The 22725-nt window shown below is 49.0% G+C and overlaps 2 protein-coding genes across 6 annotated transcripts in view; both read right to left on the reverse strand.

Annotated features, from left to right (window-relative positions):
* Positions 1-1547, reverse strand: part of cab39 (calcium binding protein 39) — a 22135-nt gene extending 20588 nt beyond the window's left edge. The window contains exon 1 of the mRNA XM_023844618.2: positions 1527-1547. The gene's annotated coding sequence lies outside the window, so the exon portion shown is untranslated. The remainder of the gene's footprint in view (positions 1-1526) is intronic.
* On the reverse strand, positions 372-19934 carry per2 (period circadian clock 2). 5 transcript variants are annotated; one of them, XM_072701195.1, is made up of 23 exons: positions 19727-19934; positions 12569-13069; positions 10226-10324; positions 9984-10135; positions 9739-9860; positions 9235-9436; positions 8911-8962; positions 8353-8495; positions 8126-8204; positions 7710-7816; positions 7447-7600; positions 6950-7058; positions 6600-6737; positions 6353-6455; positions 6023-6176; positions 5595-5725; positions 5287-5484; positions 4371-4607; positions 3375-4246; positions 3102-3258; positions 2832-3018; positions 1936-2086; positions 372-1782 (listed from the first exon to the last, which is right to left on the reverse strand). In XM_072701195.1, the coding sequence occupies exons 2-23, from the start codon at positions 12979-12981 to the stop codon at positions 1603-1605; spliced, it is 4140 nt and encodes a 1379-aa protein (XP_072557296.1). In that variant the 5' UTR covers positions 12982-13069; positions 19727-19934; the 3' UTR covers positions 372-1602. The 5 variants fall into 5 exon arrangements, with proteins under 5 accessions (XP_072557296.1, XP_072557297.1, XP_023700342.2 ...); XM_072701196.1 differs by having other exon boundaries at positions 5287-5481; positions 6023-6173; positions 9984-10138; XM_023844574.2 differs by having other exon boundaries at positions 5287-5481; positions 9984-10138.
* Between the last annotated feature and the right edge of the window lie 2791 nt (positions 19935-22725).

Genomic DNA, 22725 nt, shown 5'->3' on the forward strand with positions numbered 1-22725 from the left:
GAGAGAACAAAGGGTAGGACGGGGGTGCACGGAGACGACAGCCCACAACCCAATGAATTAACACAGAACACGCCTCAGATTAACAACATAGTCGCTTTTCTTTAAAAAACGATTGGTTTCTTTTTATTAAACTTTTGTATGAACTCTGTGAAAAAAAGCAGACATTGCTACACCACCACAAAAAATACAGAGAATGTGTCCGATGCAAAATTATTAGAACCCCTAAAATAGCAATGCGCGTTAATTTCAGAAAATAGTGCACCTTGAAATACGGGGAAACTACTTTTCAGAAATTGATCACCCTCTATAGGTAATTTTCTAGTACAGTCATTGCTGCACATTCAGTTACAAAACAATACTGACAACAGTCATTGGTTTGAAAAATATATTTGTGACCTAATGCTAACACAATACAAACTTCACTGGGGAAAATTGCAAATAAATTTTAACTTGTTTCTCACAACATTTTTCACAGGACAAATGCAAGCTTTACATTAAACAACAGGTATAACACAGTTTGCTAGGTTGTTTTGGTCCAGACAGTCAACACATATGCTGTAGGCCTTATATATAGTAGCAGCGGAAATAGTTCTCCCTTCTTAATCCATCAGGTTTGCCATAGAAAGCCTTTTGACAATGCTTTCATATAGAATATTCAGGAAGTTGCCATACATTTTGGCAGAATTACCAACCTGTCGATTTTGCTGGGATTTTAGAGCAATCACCATCCAAAAGGAGGCAATCGTGAATCGTAATTACTTATACACGTCACAGAAATCAGTGCTAAAGCATAGTGATTCATAAATACATTTTCAAAGTACACATTCAAAATGTAATTTGCATGAATTCTTTTCACTGCTTTGTGAAAATAGTCCAAAGTTTTGTAAATAACATTGGCCAATTGATTTGTAAACGCACATATTTTCAAAGTAAAGTAATTTAAAGAAAAGAATATAAATATTTGGATTTCAAATTCTATATCTAATTATATGCCAAACAAAAGCTGATCATCTCTCCCGTAAAATTACACGGGGGACTTCAGTAAAAGAGCACACTCCCTCACATATAAAAGTTTAGTAAACCCTGCTTGATGTGCCTGACAGCATTCAGAACTTCATGATATTGTCTCAGATATTAAAACATAAAAACAGAGGGAAACGACACATAGGGACACCAGGGACACTAAGAAAATGGCGAAATGACGAGTCCCTGATTTACAAGCTAACCCATGAACACAAATGAAGACAAAGACAGACACGCCGACAGACACGCCGACAGACACGCCGACAGACACGCCGACAGACACGCCGACAGACACGCCGACAGACACGCCGACAGACGCTTCACTGCCTCCTTCCTGGGTCGTGTTGGGCAGGCAGCATTGCCCCCAACGCATTTCCGAAGGCTCCGAGGCTCCCAACACAGTGTCAACACCTCAGGATCCCGGGCTCAGACTGGGGGGGGGGGTCTACATTTAGTGGTGAGTCACCACTGAAGCATGAAGGTGTGCGTAACATGGGACTTGCCTGTGCCTGGGGGCTGTGTCAGTCTGCAACAGTGCACACAGGGCCTTCGCGAACAGTGCGTCGGTGTGGCCACAGGCTACGCATTACTGAAGGGCAGAGGCTCTTTGTCGGGAACCGTGTGCCTTGTAGGGGGCACTTCTCCACCCTTCCGGCAAGGGTCATCCTCACTCGCATCCCCCAGGGTGCCCAGCTCCATGCCAGGCAGGCCGTCGTCGATGGGGCCCGACGGGCGTGTGACCTCACAGCACATACACTTCTGCACAAATACAGAGTCACATTTTACTGAACTGCACATGGGACATAAGATACAACCTTCTGACATGCTGGTCATTCACTTGCTGGTGCTGCCTGGATGCGGCACAGATCACGTGCCCCCCACTATTATGACGAAAAAAAATGAAAGACCCACCTTTACGTCGACAGCCTTGGGCAGACACCCTTTTAGAAGCCAGGGGTGCACCTCCATCAGCTCCTTCTTCTGGTCCTGGGAAAAGCGCGGCTGGCTCTTCTGCATCTGCCGCAGCCGCTCCCGATCCTCCTTCAGCACCTTCTGCATGTCCCTAGAAGCCAAAGCAGAGTGGCACCCATAAACACCTGAAAATCTCACCGTTTTTTTTGACCCTCAATGACACACAAGGGGGCGATTCCAGTCTTCAGAGGCGCCACAGGTAAATAAGCTTAAACTCAGCGGGCATTTTACAAGAAAAGGCTCATGTACTTGCACAACACTGTAACCTAGTGGCCAAACACAGTAACTGCATGCAGTGGGGTCTGCAGAAACTTTTGAATGGGGAGGCTGTCAGGGACTTATTATATTTTTGGGGATGGCCACACCATATTGTGGGTCTTATATGGTCCCGCTTAAAAAAAATGAAATAATGAATATTATTTATTTAATGTTCTGATGTGGAGGGCCATGTACAGACGCTCTCCGTGTTATGATATTTAGACTTTTTTAAAAATGTTTTTCACTTGCAGTCCATTATTCAATAAATTGCATGAGATATTAAACACTTTATTATAAAACTGGCTTTGTGTTAATGATTTCGCCCAACTGTAGGCTAATGTAAATGTATTAAAATACATTTTCGACTTACGTTAGGTTTATCGGAACATAACCCCATCGTAACCTGGGGAGAGGCAGTAATCACTAGTGGTGGCCATAGTGTAGCCCCTTAGCTCCGCCCATGACTGCACGCCCATAGAAAGCTGTCCCTTATAGGATTTATGTGGTTCGGCTCCAGGACAGCAGTAAGCATTTGAGTAGGTGCTGGAGGGTAAGCAGGGCCCCGGGAAGGCACTCACCGCGTAGGGAGCTGGTAGGTCATCATGACCGATTCATCTGCGTTGGCCATCAGCAGCCAGATGGGATCCTGCAGCACGTACTTCATGAAGTGCTCCCCATCGCCCCCTGCTGCCTTGGCCTTGTGCTCGTGCTCAGACGAGTCGACACTGCCAAAGTACTTGCTGGTGTTGCTGGTCTGGCTGCTCCCTGGGGGAGTGAAAGGATGGGGGTGATGAGAATGGTGTGGGGGGGGGGAGCCAGAAGAGAGGCAGGTGGTGGCGGTGAGCGACCTGTGCCAGAGGTGCCGCAGCCGTTGGACCCAGAGCCCAGCGAGCCAGAGGTGGCTGAGCCGGTGCCCGAGCGGGAGTCCTCCTGCAGCACAATGTCCATCATGTCGCTGGAGGAGGAATGAGCGTCGCTGTGCTGACCCTCGTCCAGCGAGCCCATCTACCAGGGGGTGGGACCAAAAAAAAGAAAAGCTTCTTAGGTCCTGAACCCTGGCTGGCATGGAGGCGGCACCGATATCTCGGCTAAAAAGTCAGGGTGCTCCGGGATTCACTCACCTGCTGCAGCTCTTTGTTGGCCTGGCCCGCCCTGTCACCGGTGCTGCTCCCCGGTGCGCTGCTCCCCGTCCGCACTGCCCCGTCCTGCCTCTCCCCGCAGCGCGTCGTCTCCTCCAGCTGCAGCAGGTTCAGCTGCAGCGGGGAGCTGCAGCGCGACTCAAAGAGCGGCGGCGAGGTCGTGTCCCGTGGCGCTGACGAGGGGGAGGAGCAGCGGGAGGGAGCGTCGCGGAGCTCGGGGCTGGGGGCCTTCGAGGGCTCCGGCGGCAGGCCGTACGGGAACGATGGGGTGGGGAACATGGTTTGGGATGGGAAGGGCGTTTGGGGCACAAAAGGGGCGTGTGGGGGCAGGGGCTGTTGGGGAGGGAAGGGCTGCTGCATGGGGAACTGTGGCTGTGGCAGAAAGGCTGCCTGGGGTGGGAACGAGGCCTGCGGAGCCCCCCCCACCTGGGGGAAGACATAGTTGGGCATGACGAAGGCCATCACAGGTGTGACCAGCGGTGTGGTGTAGGGTGGGGGCTGCATGGGGAAGCACGGGTCCTGCCCAGCCTGGCTGTCCCCCATTCCCGGGACGGGGGCATCAACACCGGGGGCCATGGTCCCCGATCCTGGGTAGACAGTCAGCGGGTATGCGGGCACCACGGTGGGGTAGGCCACAGGGAAGGTGGACTGAGAGGTCTCTGAGGGCGACCAGGACGTCTGGTTGAGGCCCTGCAGTGGGGGGCGCGGCGCCTGCTTCCTGTGTGACACCGTGCTGTCCGAGGATTCCTGGGCCTTCAAGCGCGCCTTCTTAGTCTTCTTGTTGCGGCCGCCCCTCTTGGGGGCGGGGTCAGCTAGGCTCCCGCCATGCTTGGTCCCTCGCATGTCGGGGGTGGCTGCAGGGAGGGGTACAGTCAGCGAGGCTCAGCAGTATCCCAACCAGGCTGCAGAAGATGCTGTGCTCCGACATTGAATGGAGTGTGTGTGTACGTTGCTATAGAGACGGCTGCGTGTGGGTACCATCGGTGTTGGGTTGGCCCCGCTGGTGGGGCAGGGAGAGCGAGCAGCTGGCCTGCAGGCTCCGCACGCGGCGCTGCTCTCGGCAGCGGCTCAGGAAGGCCTGCTCCTCCTTCTGCGTGTGGGCCGCCAGCACCTGCTTGGTCAGGCCCAGCTTCTTGTAGGGCTCCCTCTCCTGGCTAGGAGGTGCCAGTGGTGCCGCCGTCGGGGTGGGACCTTCCACCACATCTTCGGTGATGTCTGCCAGCAAAAAAAAAACAAAAAATAAAAACACAATGCATGTTGGACTAACAGAATCTCATGGGCAGCAAAAACACAGAGCGCCATCGTGCATCGGGAGAGGTTTGGAGGAAGCAGGTGGGGGCCTGCAGCCCTCATAGGCCGGGGGGGACGGACCCTGGTCTCGTGGGAACCTTCAGCAGCAGCGACATAACGGCCATAGACCAGACAGACAAACGCTGATCCATGATCTCCCCATATTCCAACACACAGTTCACTGTAAGAGTGACAGCTTTCCCTGGACTGAACTCAAAAGGTTCTCTAATACACTCTTAGCCGTTTGCTATATTTGGCCCACCCCATGTATTTTTATCTTCTGGACACGAATATAAACCTTGGCATGAATATTGGTTAAATGGGGACAAAGGGCAAACTGGGACACTTATATATGTCACACTGCATATCTATACGCCTCTGTGATCTATTAACGGCCAGCTCTCGAGCTTTCCATAATACGTTTACGATTTTACATTTATGATTACGATCATATGTTTGAAGTGATAAAGAAAGCATTTTTAAAGTTGTCCCAGTTGACCAATATCCACCCTACAGCTGCTTGTAAATTATTTACATTCTGACCCGACTGCAGAGAGGAAAACCCCCCCACCAAAGAGGCAGGCCGTGCGGTACCGTCCCGTACCGGATTCCGGCTGGGGCTTCTTGTCCCCCACGTGGACGATGGTGCTGCTGTAGCTGCACTGGCTGGTGATGGAGACCACACTCTCCGGCTTGCTGGGCAGGGCCAGCGGGGTCAGGGAGGCCCCCACCAGGCCTGCCGGCTTCTTAGGCTCCTTGATAGAAGGCAGGCCGGCTGGGGCCTCTAGCAGTGAGGATTCTGCTGTGGGGAGCGAGACAGACCGAGCTGTGAACCCGGGACTGGCGGTAACGGGACAGTGACCCCTCCTCTTTGCTCTCAGGGGACACAGAGAGAGCCGCCGGCTTTCGTACCTCCAGGCACTTCAGGGGTAGCGCCGTCGGCCACCTTCTGCTTGTCCTCGTCGGAGTTGGAGGATGTTGTATTCGATGACGAGTGACATTTCCTCTTCACTGTGATGGGGACGTTGCAGCTCTCCAGGTACCTGTAGCAGCCATCACATGGTACACCTCGTTATCACAACTGAACACTAGGTGGCGCCCTTCTACGAACATTATCCCAAGATAGAGAGCTCTGATATTTTAATCCCAGCTCTCCTCTGAAATCATCTCACTTCATAATTCAAGTGTGAGATACACCCCAACTGCAAAAGAAACCACCACATCCACAATAGGTAAGCATCGAGGAAAGACTCTACAAAAACGTTTCAAAAGGTAAATTATATTCTGACTGATTATATTCACGTGAAGATAGACCCATTCGTGGTCTGGGCGCTCCTGACCTGATGACGCTGTCCAGGCAGCTGATCTGCTGGTAGGAGTAGACCGTCTGGTCTTTATAGGAAAACTCCTCCTGAGCACCAGCGTTCTCCTTGGTGCTGGGAGATGGAGCTGGTTCTTTGGCACGCACCATGGATAGCCTCTGCTCAGGCCCTGCTGGAAACAATGCATTATCAGTCCACACACACACACATGCACAGTCCAACATCTTGCCAAGCTGATGAGGACCAAGACTCTGTAGGCACTCTCCTTCTAGTAACCGTCTTTTTAATAAATTGTTTATTAGTAAACACAGTACCAGAGCTATGAGAGGTTGAGGAGGAAGGGCTTACTGTTCTTCCGGGACCCTGCCTTGGTCGAGGAGGCTGTGGGGGGCTGCTGTTGCTCCTGGCTCTTCAGGAGGTGGACACCCTTACAGATCTCCTGGAAGGTCCTCTGCAGGGCCACGGGAACCAGAGGATGAAGACAGGTAGGCAGATCATCAGTGAACAAAAGGGAAGGATACACAAAACCCTCCCTGCAGTTACAAACCACCCACCAGCAAGTGGCGCTGTCGCGGCTGGCGGATATGCGACTCACCGGCTTGGCCTTGCGGGCCTCGTCGGGGGCGTGGCTGCTGCTGTTGCTGTCACTGGATGAGGCCACGGTGACCAGCTGTTCGTGGGAGCCGTTGCTGCCCAGACTGCCGTAGCCGCTGGAGCCGATGCTATGGACAGGCTGAAGGGGGACAGCGGACCGGAGATTGCTGATGAGCAACCCGACATACCTCAAACATGCACTCTCACTCAGACACACACAGTGAGCACGAATCCCATCAGTCAGATGCTCAGAGAAATGTCTCCTATAGCCTCGGACAAATAGTTTACCTGCAGATAAATGGCTAAAACACTCTCTGTTATGCTAATTAAACTGACATATGCGAGACAGACCTGCAGCAGCAGGCGATGGATCTGCTCAGTGATTTCCTGGATGTCCGAGTCCATGATCTTCCCCTCGGTGAAGTCGGGAGCGGCAAACACGTCCTCGTTCACGGGGCCCCTGGGAGTCACAGGGCTGTCACTCGTCTGCTCACACCACCTTTACTTAAGGTTTAAGGTTACTGGCTACTCACACACTGGCCTGGCAAGGACATGCCTTTCTACTCATATGGGGACATTACGACGTTACTCCTTACTACTAACAAAGAGACTCCTTACTAATAACAAAGAGACTTTACGAGGCACCTCTTTGCTACTCACACAAGGACCTTGAGGCAACTCACAACGCACACGCAAACCTGGCAAGGCGACGCCTCAAACTCACAGGGGGATTGTACATGGCTTCTGTTCACTACTCACACAAGGACTTTTAGAGGCTACTTTTAGCTATTCACATGGGTACTTTACATGAGTATGAAGTTACTCCACGTTACTCGCCCCCTACTCACATGCGGACTTTATGCCGGCCGATGACGAAGGACACCTTGCGGCTCCAGGGATTCACAAAGCTTGACCAGCTAGTGTCGAGGGTGACGTATTCGCCATTGCGGGCGCAGAAGCGGATGGAGGAATGGTCGAAGGGCTGCCCCATGTACTGCAGGACTGCGAGGGAGGGAGGGGGCGTGAGGCAAGTTGGGGGGGGGGGGGGGGCATCACGTAACACTTAGCACCTTGAACAGTCAGGGCTACATCTGGGAAAAGGTGAACTCACTCTTGCGGTGCACGGCCAGCATGAGGGGACGGTCACAGGGGTGCAGGTGCAGCAGGACGGGGGTCCCGATCAGGTCCTGGGGCAGGTACCCGAGCAGAGGGACTGCCCTGCAGGTAACAAACACACCTGTGTGAAGGCCCGCCTCCGGGGACCGCCAACCCAATGGGGCGGTCTGCTTACTCCGGCTTAAACCATCTCACCAGCAGCATTTAGCTCGTGCACACACTGTGTTTACACATGCCACACACGTGAAGGGAGGCGAAACGCAGGTCCAGTATAGTAGGCGATTACAGCAGGGTTCTGATAAACTCTGACAGACCTCGGTCGCTCGGTCAATGATTCCATAAATGACTGATTGACTGGGGATTAAAGCACAGAGACATCTAGAGGAGGCAGGGGCTGGGCGGGGGGCTCACCTCTCGTCCACATCCTGAAATAAGCAGTTGGGCGTGTGCGTCGTCGTGAAGATCCGCTTGTCCGTGGGGATTCTGGGAGCTGGCACAAATGAGACGCGCATCGTTAGAGCTCAAGGAGCACCCATCAACGTTTTATCATCATGCCAAACAGGAAGGAAACAGCTGTGGTTACTGCACTCTCTCACACACACACACACACACAGCTCGCGTTTCTACATGCATGTCACCTTCATATCCGGAGTGCACCCTCTCTGCCAGCAGGAGGCAGCAGATCTGCTCCTCGGCCAGCTCCGGGTCCTGCACTTTCATCAGGTACGGCGTCATGCGGAAGGGGTAGTACTGCAGGTTCCCCCGACGCTCCCTCCCGCCGCTGCCGGGAAATGGAGAGGTGCCTCAGATAGCGGACCATGAATCGATTTAAAAATACCAAAGGATTACTGGCGGGGGGGTTCAGAAAAAGAGAAAGGGCAGGGGCTCACTTCCTGTTTCCACTCAGCAAAAAGAGAATTAAGGTTAATATGCCAGCGAGGCAAATGTCAGCTCCAGCGTTTCATTTTAATTAGATTATGAAGAGAAGGTTACAGAGACTTTGTTGTGACACATTCACTGCAATTGCCCATGTGTCCACCAGAGGGCAGCCTGGGCTTAAAGTCCAGCAGGGAGGTGGGGGGGGGGGCAAAGGGTCCTTTAAGGTGAGACTAAGCTAATTTTACATCAGACTGATGGGAAGGAAAAACATGGAAGTTAAGTCGGCTTCATCAGGTTTGCAGTTATAAGGAAATTACCTTATTCGGCAGAAGAAAGACTTCTCCTGCATGCAGTCAGACAGCGAGGACTCTGAAACAACAAGGCAGGGCGCTGAGCGAAGTGAAGCTGACGACAGAGAGGTGGCAGCCTAATGAATGCGATTAAATGTCGCGCTCGCTGATGCATGCTGCACGCCAAAGAGCCGCTCCAACCCGAGCCGGAGAGACGGCAGATGCGGACTTAAAATAAGCCTAAATCTGGTCCACACACATATGAATGATTAATAAGTGCGATACGGTTTCAGGGTCCCCGGCTGGTGTGTTGTCATGGTGACGGGGAGGCCCGCAGGGGCGGGGTCGTACCTGCCCCCGTGCACATGCTCCAGGAGGGTAGCCGGTATGGCGTGGTGAAGCTGTAGAACACGCTGACGTCCTGCGGGGCCAGGAAGTCCACAAACTTGGCGTCCTTGAACACGTCGCGCTTGCAGTTGAGGATGGAGGTGGCCTGGTCGGAGATGTAGACGATCTTGCCCGTGACCAGGGACACGGCCACGGCGAAGATGTCCTGCTGGGCACAAGGGCGGGTCACGTTTTAGATTTATATTCATTTAACCGGCGCTTCCGTCCCAAGTGATGTGAACTTCTGAGAAGGCAGGGACACATGGTCCCTGGGAGCGACTGGGGGCTGAGGGCCTTGCTCAGTGGCCCAATAGTGACATCACTCTGTCAGTGATTTCAACCAACAACCTTCCGATTCCAAGCACAGTATTCCAACCCAGTGAACCACACGCCACCTTCTCTTTAAGATCTGGGGGCCGTCAGTAATTTTTAAGACCCCCACACCTCCCCCGAACACCTCTGACTCACGGTATTCTTGAGCGTGTACTCTGAGGTGATGCTGTCGATCTCGGCGATGGTGTAGGACGACACGTCGAGGCCCGGAAGCTGGCTGTCGTTGATCATCAGCATCTGGTAGTACTCCTCATTGGCTGCAGAACATGTGACCCAGTCAGCAGCTCTGTCCTGCCGACCCCCATGGTCATCCCAGCTAACATCCCTGTGACACCCCAGCGTCAATGTCACAACGCCCCCCCCAGCTGCACCGGCCTCACCTTTGACCTGCTTGACGCAGCGCAGCGCGTACTTCAGCGTGTTCAAGGTGCTGGACTTGCCCTTGTTCCTCTTCTCTGAGGGCAGGTGCACTTTCAGCTTCTTCAGGGTCTTGAACATCTCCTTCTGTGTCTTGGCCTTGGCGGACTGTTCACTGCTACGGGACAGGAGTGCGGCACCTTTGAGCGGCGGGCTGAGCGAGAGCGACCGGCGCGAAGGGGCCAAAATAGGCGTCGAGACCAACCTGCAGCCGCTGGTAGAGGGGTTGTCCTGCTCGGAGCTGGCGCTCAGCAAGCTGAAGACATTTGTGCTGCTGGGGGGGGATGGGCTGTGGGAGTTTGAGCTGTGGGGGGGGGGTGTAAAAGGTTACATGGGAGAAGGAAACAGAAAGACAGAGATACAGAACTCCACCTTCATTCGCACCGACACAAAGGTGGTAATTGGGCGGATCTGGCATTTTCAGCAACACAAATGTCAATGAAAATATTCTCCCATTCTCCGTTTCTGTGGCTCCATGAAATTAGGTAATCAACATGGTAAAGGTTCTTTTTACAAACATCTCCTGGGGGAAAAAAGGAGCAGAGAGCCCATTCTGATCTTTTGAACGCAAGCAAATCGAGGACTTCGGAAAGGTTTTGTGCCGGAATTACATAATTCTGATCTCACACCCCCTCCTACCCGCAGAGACACTCTTTGGCCACACCTGGCATTTACAGACTGACTGTAGGTGGCGCTCACGGGAGTTTCACGGCCCCCAGTGTGACACAATGAACCTGGAGGGGCTGAGCATGACCGGGAAGCTGGGATTAGGACATTAACACGCATCATGGCTATTAATGGCTGCCGGTAACCCACTGAGCTCCTACTTAACGCAGGAAAAAATACATAAATAACCCAAGGAGGCAAGGAATTGATTGTCCGTCTACAGGAAAAGCATTAATGCAGGGTAAGGCTTTCTAGGCATAACCCACACACCCAATTACGTAAAGGCGGGGTTCATAAATAGGCAGCCACACTCCCAGTACAGAAACCCATTTAAAACATCACCTATGAGGTTTTTCCACTGGCAGGCCGGGCCAGGTTCTCCCGCTCTGGGCCCGGCCCCACACCAAGAGCCATCTAGACCGAACCCCCCCTCTGCCTTCATTTGTTGGGCCAGCGTGTGGTCGCTCATAGCCATGTACTGGAATGTTCTGCACTGCACTATTTATACAAACATTAAAAACTGGAACAGGCAAAATAAAAGTGTTCAATTCCACCTGCATTTTGGCCAAGGCTGCCCTACTGGGCACTCGGTCCTTACTGGCATCGATTTTCCAGAACTCCCCTCCTGGCTGCGCTCTATAACCGTGAATTAAAGATCCGAAGCTTTAAGTGACCCTGTGAGCACATTAGCGAGACCACTTTCATTCAGCCTGCAATTTAACAGAATCAGCATTAGACCATTAGCTGGTGTTTATGCAATTTGCGCTCCTCTTCCCTTCATGAGGCACCATGAAATGAGGTAGCGCTTCGGCTACCGTTTTAAGCGCTACGTCATCCGCGCTCCCTGTCAACATGGGAGGGGGTGCAGCAGAATCTATTGGAAAAACAAACAAATCACAGCCCAAATTAAGGTCTGGCGTCACGCTGAAGATGAACACTGCTGGCCATTTTATACTCATATTTATCATAATCCTTCTCTGAAACGTCACTTAACCAGATAATTTCTGATTTCTGAAATATAATAATGCGCGTTTCTTTGATACACACATTTTTGGGGAGGTATCCAGTGGAAAAAAAATCAATGGTTACGGAAAGTCAGCAGCTGAAACGGATAAATGCGAAGATAAACCGCACGAGGGAGAGAGTAGAAGGGCATAGCGTCTAAACATGCCGTTCTATTCCTCCAATACGGCACATTCTCTTGGCTTTGATGCATGGAAGTCATTAAAACAACGTCCAGCGCACAAAAGCCCATTTCGGGCCGTTATCTGCTGTAAAGACTATCGCCACTGGCTGCAGGAATCTTTCACGAGCATCTTGTTTACTTAACGTGTCCCGGAACTGTAAGCGGGCCGTCCTGGCCCTGCCTGCTGTCCGGTTTGGGCAATCTGGATCGCCGGCCAGGCCGAAGCCAAGCAGCAGGATAGCGACAGAGCCAAGCATGACCTCATCGCTTATGGATATACACGCCCACCTCACACGGAAGCCTGTTACTGTGGAAACGGCCACCTTCCTCAGTCTCGGACACACGCCTAGAATTGCGCCTGGGCGCTGTGGCTACATGCACCTCTGGAGATGTAGCCATGGGAGGCCGCAGTGCAATGCACAAATCGCAGGCACTGCAGGAAGCACATGAGCAGCAGGTCCTGCGACTGGCAGGATTTTAGGAAAAGGGGCATGCGGTGGAGCCCCAGGGCACTAGAAACCCTTGCACACAGGTGAAAGGCAGCAAGTTTGTATTAAAAAGGTGATAAATCTATTGTACAGTCTGGGTCTCCATCTCCCCATCTGCAGCTGCAGAGGTACCCAGCGCCTAAATGCCAAAATGTCCAATACCCTCTTTCAGCGGCTAAAACCCAGGAGAGCTTGTGCGGAGCCTGACCTCTTGTTACTCCCCGACGACTCCAGCACTGCTGAGTCCTTGCAGTTGCCGTTGGAGCTGCCCAGCGACTCGTTGCCATGCGACTCGTTTCCATGCGACTCGTTGCCGTGCGACTCGTTGCCGTGGGACTCCGTCCCGCTGCCGCTGGAGCCGCTCCCGTTCATCTCCATGTCCTCGTGCAGGGAGCGTGTTCTCTGGCGCTCGCCGCGCGGCTCACGGCTGCTCTCGCTGCCCTCAGAGGGCAGGCCCAGCTCGGGTCCGCCACGACCCCGCCCCTCACCGAAGCTGCTCATGCGGCAACGCTGGCCGATAGAGCTGCATGCCTCCTCCTCTTCCTCCTCCTCCTCCCTGAACGCATCCGGTTCCTCCACGGAGGCGTATAGGTACCGCTGGGTATCCGCGCCTTCAGTCATGTTTAGGGAGATGCTTCTGGGGCCAGGTGGGAATCAGCATACTTCACACATGACACTCTGATGGAGCACAGAGCAGGAAGGGCGCCCCCTACAGGTAAACAGAGAAGCACATGGTATTACGTTCTAGCATGGGAGAAAAAGTTGAGACATGGAAAATTTTGCATGAAAACTAATGTCTCATAGCATTCAAAGAACACTATTTCACAGAAGCCTCTCCAGGATCTACCCAAGAACAGCATCTTTCTGAACGATGGTGTAGAAAAATTTGTCAAGCTGCAGCCTCGGTTGTGAACTTGGTACCAGTAGGTTCATCGGGCCCTCGAGCCCCGCCGGACCTCCAGGCCATGTTCAACTGCAACAAAACTTGCGCTCCAGCTAAGACTCACCTTTTCAGATGACACCATAAACCCCAAAGTCAGCATGGGCCTCCTTGAGATGCTGCAGCATTCGGGTTCCTAGACTACGGCCACTAACGAGTCCCGTTTCGTGGTTCTAGGTGCGAATATCAAAATGAATGCAGATGCATGAGTGCAGACTGTTTTGATGACATTTCGCCAGCCCTCGACTCAATGCTGATGGCCTTCAGACAGACTTCCGCCTCCCCCCCCCCCGTCAAATCACAGCTGGGGAAGGGCCGTGTGGTGCAGAGCATCAGACCCTCCTCTGAGCTTCAAAGGCCGTCTGTGTCTGCGTCTCTGCCCTCTCGCTGTGGCCTGTCTGGACCCCCCTGCAGTCCCGCTAAACCCAGCTGCCCCTCGCTTCATACCAGCCTTTAAAAAAACAAAATAAAAAACAAAAAACACAAAAAAAAACAAGCTTGTGATCCGCGAAAGGTCAGAGGGCTGAGCGAGAGGAGGCAGCCAAACAGAAAAACATTCAGTGCCATGATGGCAGGCTCTGTAAAAGCCCCCGTGGAAGGGAGGGGCAATCCTGGGGTGGGGCTGCCAGGTCAGCGTAAATCAGCATAAGGTATTGCACCTGCGCTTACCCATTGGTACGTGACGCCCAGGACTCCTAAACTAATTATAAAACTGTAAACATACAAAGCCAACAGCGATGTCATTACTGCTCGCGGTGTGAGGAAACCAGCCACGCTCACCGAATCACGCAGACTCCCAGAGGAAAACATGCCCTGCTGACAGGTGGCCTGTTGGACATGTTAGATGATTTCAGAATCATGTCTACATGACAGCTCCACACCATCACCCTCCCGCCGCATATATAAAAACATGCCAGACGGGGTGATTCATCGCAAACTGGCAAAAGCTGGATGCTACGTGTCTGTGCGACAGTCAAAACAGCTCACAGACAGTCCAGTTAATCAAGCAGAGCCGGCCAGAGCAGCAAGCCGGGCCTGCTGCCTGGAAACACTGTACCGATAAAGCCTGCCAGTGCAATCCAATCCAATCCAACGCTATTTCTGTTCATAACACAGCCTCCCTAACATCGTGCCTCGGTGCCTTCTTCTTGCCAGGCTGCCCAGAAAAGCATTTCATACATGCAAACAAATGGCGTGCTGTGCAAGTAGGACAAACCCACAAAACAGAGATGACAGGAAGGGAAGGTGTGGTACGCAAACCTAAGACTACAAATTCGCAATGCTGTGGTTAATGTATCGGTATTGGCCGACATTGGTTAAAAAAATCGAGGCGTCGGCATCAATCTGACGTGTCGATCGTAGTCGATATTCATTCAGCATTCTAAGTTAGCAGAGTAGTTGTTTTTCCTATCTGCTGTCACACTGATACTCCTAACACCCGTGTCACCAGTGTCACCGTTCACCAGCAGGGGTAACACAGATTTTTGTTTATCTGTGTGTTTTCAGTATAGTAAGAGGCTTTATTCAGACCTTCAGAAAATATTAGCTATGAGTATCTGTAATATTAGGCAAAAATACATGAGTTTCTGATATCACTATTTTCACACTTATGAACCGAAAACGCTTTAGGTTTGGGTGGGGTAATGGCAAGCACAGCATTTGGGAAAACTGCATCTTGTGCCATTTCAAAGTATCGCAATAGTATTGTTTTTAAAAATACGGCATCAAAAATTTGACATCATCTACCACCATGAAATACTTTGGTTATACATGACCCTAGCCAGCATCTTTAATTTGAAAATAATTAATAAATAATTAAATTTGGAAATTGCCTGACGCTAAATGCAAAGGCCATTCCTTATATACCAATGTGCAAGCCAAATTTGTAAGAACCGTGGTTTAAGTGGGTATTATGCATTGTTGAACGCACGGCTGCGGAGGGAAAGTATATACAGTCGTCCCTCGCCACTTCGCGCTTCGACTTTCGCGGCTTCACTCTATCGTGGTTTTTTGTATATTCAAAAGTTGAGACACTGAAAATGATACATCGCTACGCATCGGAAACATCTTCGTAATTTGCTCTTCGTAATTAAATGTACAAATATGATATTTGTAACGTCTAATATGTCTTATTTTCTCTTATTTTGTCTAATATATTGGGTAATACGAGTATAATTGTCATGACCTGCCTGTACGATCCTCTTGTGTGCCACGCCCCCTTATTAACCACGTGTGCAACCCCGGTTGTGACCAGCTGTTTTCTGTCAGTTTGATTCGTCCTGTGTATTTAAGTCCACGTCAGAGTCTGTAACCCCAGGTCTGTCATTGACGTTTTTATGTTACATGTTCCTGTGTCATGCATTTGGAGTGATTCCAAATAAACCCTTCGATCCTGATTCCTCGTCTCCCCGTTCCTCTTTTCGTGTCCAGCAATCATAACAGTAATGGTGACTAAATGGTGTTATTTCATGTCTAGAGGGCTCTAATAATGTTAAAAACTGTGTTTAGAAGGTCGTAAGCAGAGCACAGAAAACCTAACTACGACAATATTCAACTTATAAAGAATCCTACTTTGCAGAAATTCCCTTATGGCGGTAGTCTGGAACTGATTAACCGCGATAAACGAGGGCCGACTGTATATATATTCATTCAGCCAGTGTTTCATTAATTTAGCTTTATGTACATCCTGGTATTAAGCACCGTTATGGATAAAACTTACTTACCGTTTACTGATTATTAAACCTGAGATATACGGCAGTGACTGTGGTGACACGGGGTGTCTTTGGGCTGCTCACTCACCCTCCTGAGGAGGGCCAGGTTTATCAGGATGTGCTAATAGACAGGAGGGGCTGGAGTTAGGGTTAGAGGAGGATTTACCAATGGGCAGACCATACCCCCCCCCCCAAGCTGAACTGTGTTTTAATTTCAGCCAGACCATAGATATCTCATGCCCATGTACTCCGCAGCCTGCCTGTAAGAGAGGCGGGGTTGGGGGCAGAGTTTGGGGCGGCGGCATCCATACATGGCATTCAGGTGAGACAGTTCCCAGTAGTTGTGTAATAGCTGAGGTACTTTCCCTTCGCCCTAGTTAACTTGCCCAGACCTGACACCCAACCCACCCCAGCATCCCTCTCTCTTTGTTTGTTTTCTCCATTTCGCTTTTATCCTTCACACCATGCAAATGTGTGCATTGAGTGATGGTAAACACTGCTGTTTCCTGCCACCCCCATGTCACATGACTTTGTTCAGCAGGCGCCCCCCAGCCCAGATCTTACAGTACATAAGCATCTTTCAAAAACACTAACAGCCTGAGGTTAGATCATGACTGAAAGCCAGCATGCAAACCTGAGTCTTCATCAGAGGAGTCACACAACATACAGGTTCTTAGTAATCCGAAGCCCAGAGTGTCCATGTGCCAGAGGATCATTTTTCTGACTATTTTCAGCCCCGATGCTTCTGACTTCCTACATTCAACGTTGCCTACAGGACTTTCCAAAAGCAACAATAAGTCAGTATACTTCCCAATGGAACATTCTGGCAATGTACTTAGGAAAAAAGACAGGGAAATACCAACATACTACATGGTTATCTCCGCTTCCAAGAATGACACATCCATAAGTGACACAGCAGGCCTGGAATCTGACCAGGTAATACAGAGGGGGACTCCTTGCATGATAATACCAGCTGTTTCGTTAAGCAGCAATGTTGAAACAAAATGGCTACCCCCATCCCTGAATGGATTCTATTTTGTCAATGAGGCAAGATGGTGATTACCTGATCAGGCTGCAGAGAGCACCAAGGGTGGGGAGGGCACAACAATTCAGCCCACAACACAGCACCTCAGATAGTACTTATGACCAGAGTGCCACTCAAATGCTAAACGCACCAAGCCGACCAGTGAGATATTATCGGCGGAATTACAATCCTAACTCCGCTAAATTTTATGCCACTCATTTCCCAGAAGGTCCGTGCTGTGCAGAGAGACCATGCATGCTTTGAAAATAAGAGCAGATCGAGGAAGCAATCACTCTAGGGGGAGCTGCGATCATTAGCACGTCAAACACACTAGGCAGATGCCTGCTCAACTCATAACCCCACGGAAGCAGAAAGCCATTACGATCATTTACAGAGCAAAGAAGAAAGCATTAAATAAGTCCGAAATAAGGGAAGAACATCTCATCGTAAAAATTAATCTGCTTCTAAACACTTCTGCGTAACAGCTAAATATACTATAGTTTTGATACCAAAAAGAGACCAGCAAAACAAAATACCATCAACACTCTCAGCAGTCGGGTTTTATACCAGTGAAATATGCTTAGTACTGTGCGAAGATATTAATGATCAATACTATTCAAATTACTGCTCGACTCAACACATTTGCACATTATTAAGCAGACTAGTTTTATATTAGATAACGTTAAAAACACGCAAATCAACCCCAAGGCTTTGCCCTTGACGCACAATAAGAACTCAATTAGACCATGCTCTGTATAGGTAATAGGGAAGTAAAACAAAATAAATAATGTAAACACCAAAACGAGGTCCTGTAGGAGTACACTGTTTACTACAGCAGGAAGTTTTCAAGGCACCCCGCGTTTATGACATCAAAGGTATGTATATAACCCAATATTCCTTCATCATACCATCAAAATTTAATTATTACACCTGAGTCATATTCCTGGATGCTGATTGGCTGACAAGCGTTCCAATCCGCGCTTCCTTCCATATAAAGAGGATGGCAAGGCGCCACCTTATAAACGACGTTAAAGAGCAGCTGCAAACTGCGGAGTCTCCAGTAAACAGATCAAATTAGGAAGAAGCGTATCATGTATCGTAAATGGATACCTCCAAATATAAAACACTTTGGTGTTTATGCACAAAGGGTTAAAATCCCACCATTATGATGAACCATACGTATATAACAACTGTTTGTGCTACCGTATGTGGTCGTAAATGACTATCGAGCTTCAGATCCGAAGTTTCATCACTGGTGAGATAAGAACAAAATCATCTTTGTGGAATAGATACTGCACTTAAGATGATTTTTTTCTTTTGAAATAGAAATTCACGCTAAAACTTCTAATGTCATCCAGCCTGATGAATACGTTCGCCTGAAATGACACCGGTGCGCTCCTTGGCAGCACGGCCAGCTCTAAGCATAGTATTTAGAGCAGGCTGTGCAGCTGTAGGTCACGGGCAAATTCTGTAGCCCACTTGTCCTCACATAGCTCCGTCAACATGCATGTACAGTTTCTGCAGTACAGGAACGACCAGACACGCCCACGTGGTTCTGCCATGGGATCTGAAAAGGACAACTCCCCTTTCCCTATGATTATTAAACTAATCACAGCGTACATAAATAACGCGAGGAGTGAAAATCTAATTAGAGTCCCAGTCATTCATTTATATTTACAAGACAAGTCACAAGTACACACATCCAACCGTACATTATCAATGAAACTCCAACTGTTAATTATCATAATTCACAGTTCATCCTATAGATTCATACACATATGTTTTCTGCCTATTCATTCCACAATTGTTAATTGTTAATAGAAGGTATGGGGAAACAGCGCCGACGTGGGACGTGACAATAAAGCAGTAGCTACAAATATCTGGGTCGCCTACGCTTGTGGTTTACCAACTTTGCACAAATTTTACATCACCGCACCTGACATTTAGCGGACAAGTCATGGAGAAATAGTTGAGCATTGATCATTACGCGTCACTCGTCTATGCAGCTTTTACCAACCACAGCCACCTGCGCTTAATAACAGGTAGACATCCGGCAAAACTGAGATTGCTCCATGCCTGCGAATACTGCATAGTACGCACTTACCGTCGATCATGTGTAGCTGATGCCCTGAAAGTTAGTTTTAAAACAGCGCATGTTTGTCGTTTACCTCCAATACAATGGACATTAACTTTGCAGTAGGATTCTTTTACTTCGCAGTTTTAAGGCATGACGTTGTGCTTCCTTTTAAACTAACCGGGGATGCAGCTCCAAAACCAGCCAGATCATATGCATACGTTTCAAGGCGGGTGGACAGCAAAGCTAATGTAAGCTGTCATAAAGCTGTTTAACTACAATTTCCATGTATTCACAGAACAGAAGCATACAGCTGGTCGGTTACTACATTCCAGGCAACACAATGCCTCGGTGTAAACCCGAGTTTTACTCTCTTTTACCCATAAACTCTTAGGCGGAAAAAAAACCTGTGTAAACACAATAAAAACCACAACACATTCTTGCTTTTGGTATGATTTTGATGATCAGATAGTGGTTAAAAATACATTTAACAAACTAGTAACGTTTTTTGAGATGGACTTTTCCAGTTATGCACATGCGCAGTGCGCTTCAGGTTATGCAACCTCTTTTTCTGGGCATTGTTTACAATTACAAGTAAAAGTAATGTAAACACTAACCTGTACAGTCCGAAAGAGTGCCGGGTAGCTTGTTATTGTTGCGGTGATTTCCGTAACGTTCTTCTTCGGGATAAGGGAAAAGCAGCTGTAGTGTCCCGCGGAACGGCTTGCGAAGGCAGACTGTCTGACACAGTGCTCCAGGTTCAGCGCGAGGCTCCCTAGCTGCTGTCCTACTCCCGAATCCTCGAGCGCCGAACGTGACCTCGATTCAGGCTCCTCCCCCAGCCTTCTGCTCATTGGCCGCCCGGTCGGGTTTCCATGGAAAACGTTTGCCAGATGACTTCACCCCAGTGCGATTTGTCGATTCTGCCGCCAGTCTCTTTATGTAATGATGCCATACGCCTCACGTGTAATTTCATGTTGAGGGTAGCGGAATTCCTAGTATGTTGAGTAGCTCACGGCGCAGTGGTCGAGTTCAGCATTAATAGGGAGCGGAGGTGGTGTTTGGCCCGGGATGTTTGAATGTCGTTCGCTGTTACCTAAAGCTATTATCAACTGTGTGTACAGAGAATGTGGACCATAGAGTAGCTGTTTTTTTAATTATTATTATCAAACAGAAGCTGATTTAAAGCAATTGAATACGGAAGAATCTTTAATTTCTAATTAGGAAAAATGTTACGGATAATACGTAACGGAGGCCTATTCTCCGATTATACCTCCAAGGTATCAGGAGTTTCAGATAACGCTAGAATATTAGGTTATGTAAGTAGGCGGCACTTGCAAACTGTAATAATAGTATACTGATTCAAGTTTATAATGTTGCTCCTATAAACAACAACTAAATTACATGGGACGGGAGCTAAATCAAACAAAATGGATCTGCATTCTTATATTACAAGTAGGCTTTTACACGACCGAATGTGAAACATTTCACTAAGTAGGCTATGCATCAGGTCTATAATATAGAAGTAACTCCTATTAGTTTAATATTTAAACTATAGAAACCTGGTTTTATTTATATTATGTCCAGATGTAGGATATCTTAGGAGTACCTTATTAATTCAATATAGAGCCTATGCAATTTTGAAAACACTCCAAAGTATTTTCTTTGTTTTATCACTCAGTAATATCTGTTCTCCCGTTTGACGTATACACTGCAGTCATGCTGCTGCTAGTTTCCAAATTGCAATATGCATATCCTGGTTTGACTAGTTTGCATTTTTTCCTACTTGAATAAATGTGTTCTTTCTGCAGATCGGTTTCAGTTGGGGCCGGTGGTGACAGGCGGAGCCGCCAATTGAGAGCGTCTCGGAATAAAACTATAATTTAGCGATTGAACAGTTTGCTATGTTTGTGGGTAGAAATGTCGCACAGCTGAGACGATGCTGGTCAGGCGGTTAATGAGTCTGTTAAACTTCGAGCGCATGTTACAACGTTATACAAGCCTGAGGATCACGTTTTCATTACATAAAACTGCAATGTCAAATTAAGATTTGAAGACGTAGCCTACTATATGCACGGTGTGAGCTTTACGTAAACCCGCTCCCGTTAGCCAGTCTTCAGAAGCGTGTGACAGCGATGATAAAGGATTTTCATTGAGTAACAAAGATCTCTGTAAAATAATGGGATTCAATGGTGGTCATGAACGGGCTTTAATGAGAAATTTGCAATTAACGGTGAGATGGGACCGGTAGAGATTAAAATACAACTGACAATTTATGCTACAGAAATAAAAACTAAACGCTGTTTGACATACAGACAAAAATAGCTGGAAGGGACTAATACGCAGCCATGATGCTACAGCGGCGCCCGTTCCTGAAGGAAATGACGCTTCATAAGTGGGACTACCCTGAGCTGCTGTTGATAATAAAATGGTCAACTAGGAAGGATTTAAACATGTCGGTAATTGGCCACGGACGATATTCTCTGAACACGGGAATCCTCCAATTCCTTTCATAAACATACACTTCTCAGTGTGTCCGAAAACTAATGCTCCATCAGACTATCCCTGGGTACAGAGTGCAGGCATTTTTTTAAGGCATCCCTGCAAACAGTGTGTTGTAACTCAAAGTCCAGAAGAGCCCCAGTTGTCTAATAAGGATCAGGGGGACTGTAAGGTGGGTGGGGTGTTAGGAAGATTCCAAGGGCCCCAGAGTGACAGGGGCCCTTAAATTTGGAAAATTACTGGATTGGTCTGGACTGGGGGGCCCAAAATCTTTAGTGATGCCCCTGATAAGGATGAAGGGGTGAGGTGAAGACTTCTTAGTGCTTTCCGATCAGCCAAATGATCAAGCAGCTTGGTTAAATAGTGGAAGGTTAGGGACCTGTATCACCAAGCTGGATTTTGGGGTTAGCAAGATAACTTGTCAGATTCAAGGTAAATGTAAGCAATTGAAGAGAAAGTCCATTAGAACTGGAGTATCTTAAATCCAACAAATTATCTAGCTAACCAAACAACAAATCTCGCTTCGTCATACAGGCCCCAGCTGTGGCCAAAATGCTAGAAAGTGTTTACAGCGCGGTAGCATATGCAGTTGGTGGCGGAAAGGAAGGAAGAGGATTTTAAAGCTTCTGTGCCAACTCAGATACCTGCAGACCACAGCGCTGGATCACAGGAGAGACTAACAACGTTGTCCAAAATTTCCCGGGTTTTGTGTGCAACTTCTGCACATAAACGAAGATGCTAGAATAACCCTCTGCCTCAGAAAGAACATTTAATTTTACAAGACAAAACAACAGCGCCATCCCATCCAGTGTGGGACCCCGGTCTTTTGTCCCGTGCTGCCTGGGTTCGACTCCAGCCCTCCGGTGACCTTGACGAGCATAAGCGATTAGAAGATGCAGGGAGACACCTAGAAGAAGGTGGAAGAAGGAACATACTAATACGGAACAAACTGAACAAGATCAGAACAAGGAAGTATAATAAGAAGCAAAACAGACTCCAAGAGTACTGGTTCGGCTCCCAGGATGGACGTGTGGTGTCCTTGAGTAAAGAAGGTACCTCCATTCCCCATTGCACTGGTAGGATGCGATTATTGCACCTACTCTGTGCTTGTTCT

This window comes from Paramormyrops kingsleyae, chromosome 17, assembly GCF_048594095.1.
Source record: "Paramormyrops kingsleyae isolate MSU_618 chromosome 17, PKINGS_0.4, whole genome shotgun sequence".
In the NCBI taxonomy this organism is placed as follows: domain Eukaryota; kingdom Metazoa; phylum Chordata; class Actinopteri; order Osteoglossiformes; family Mormyridae; genus Paramormyrops; species Paramormyrops kingsleyae.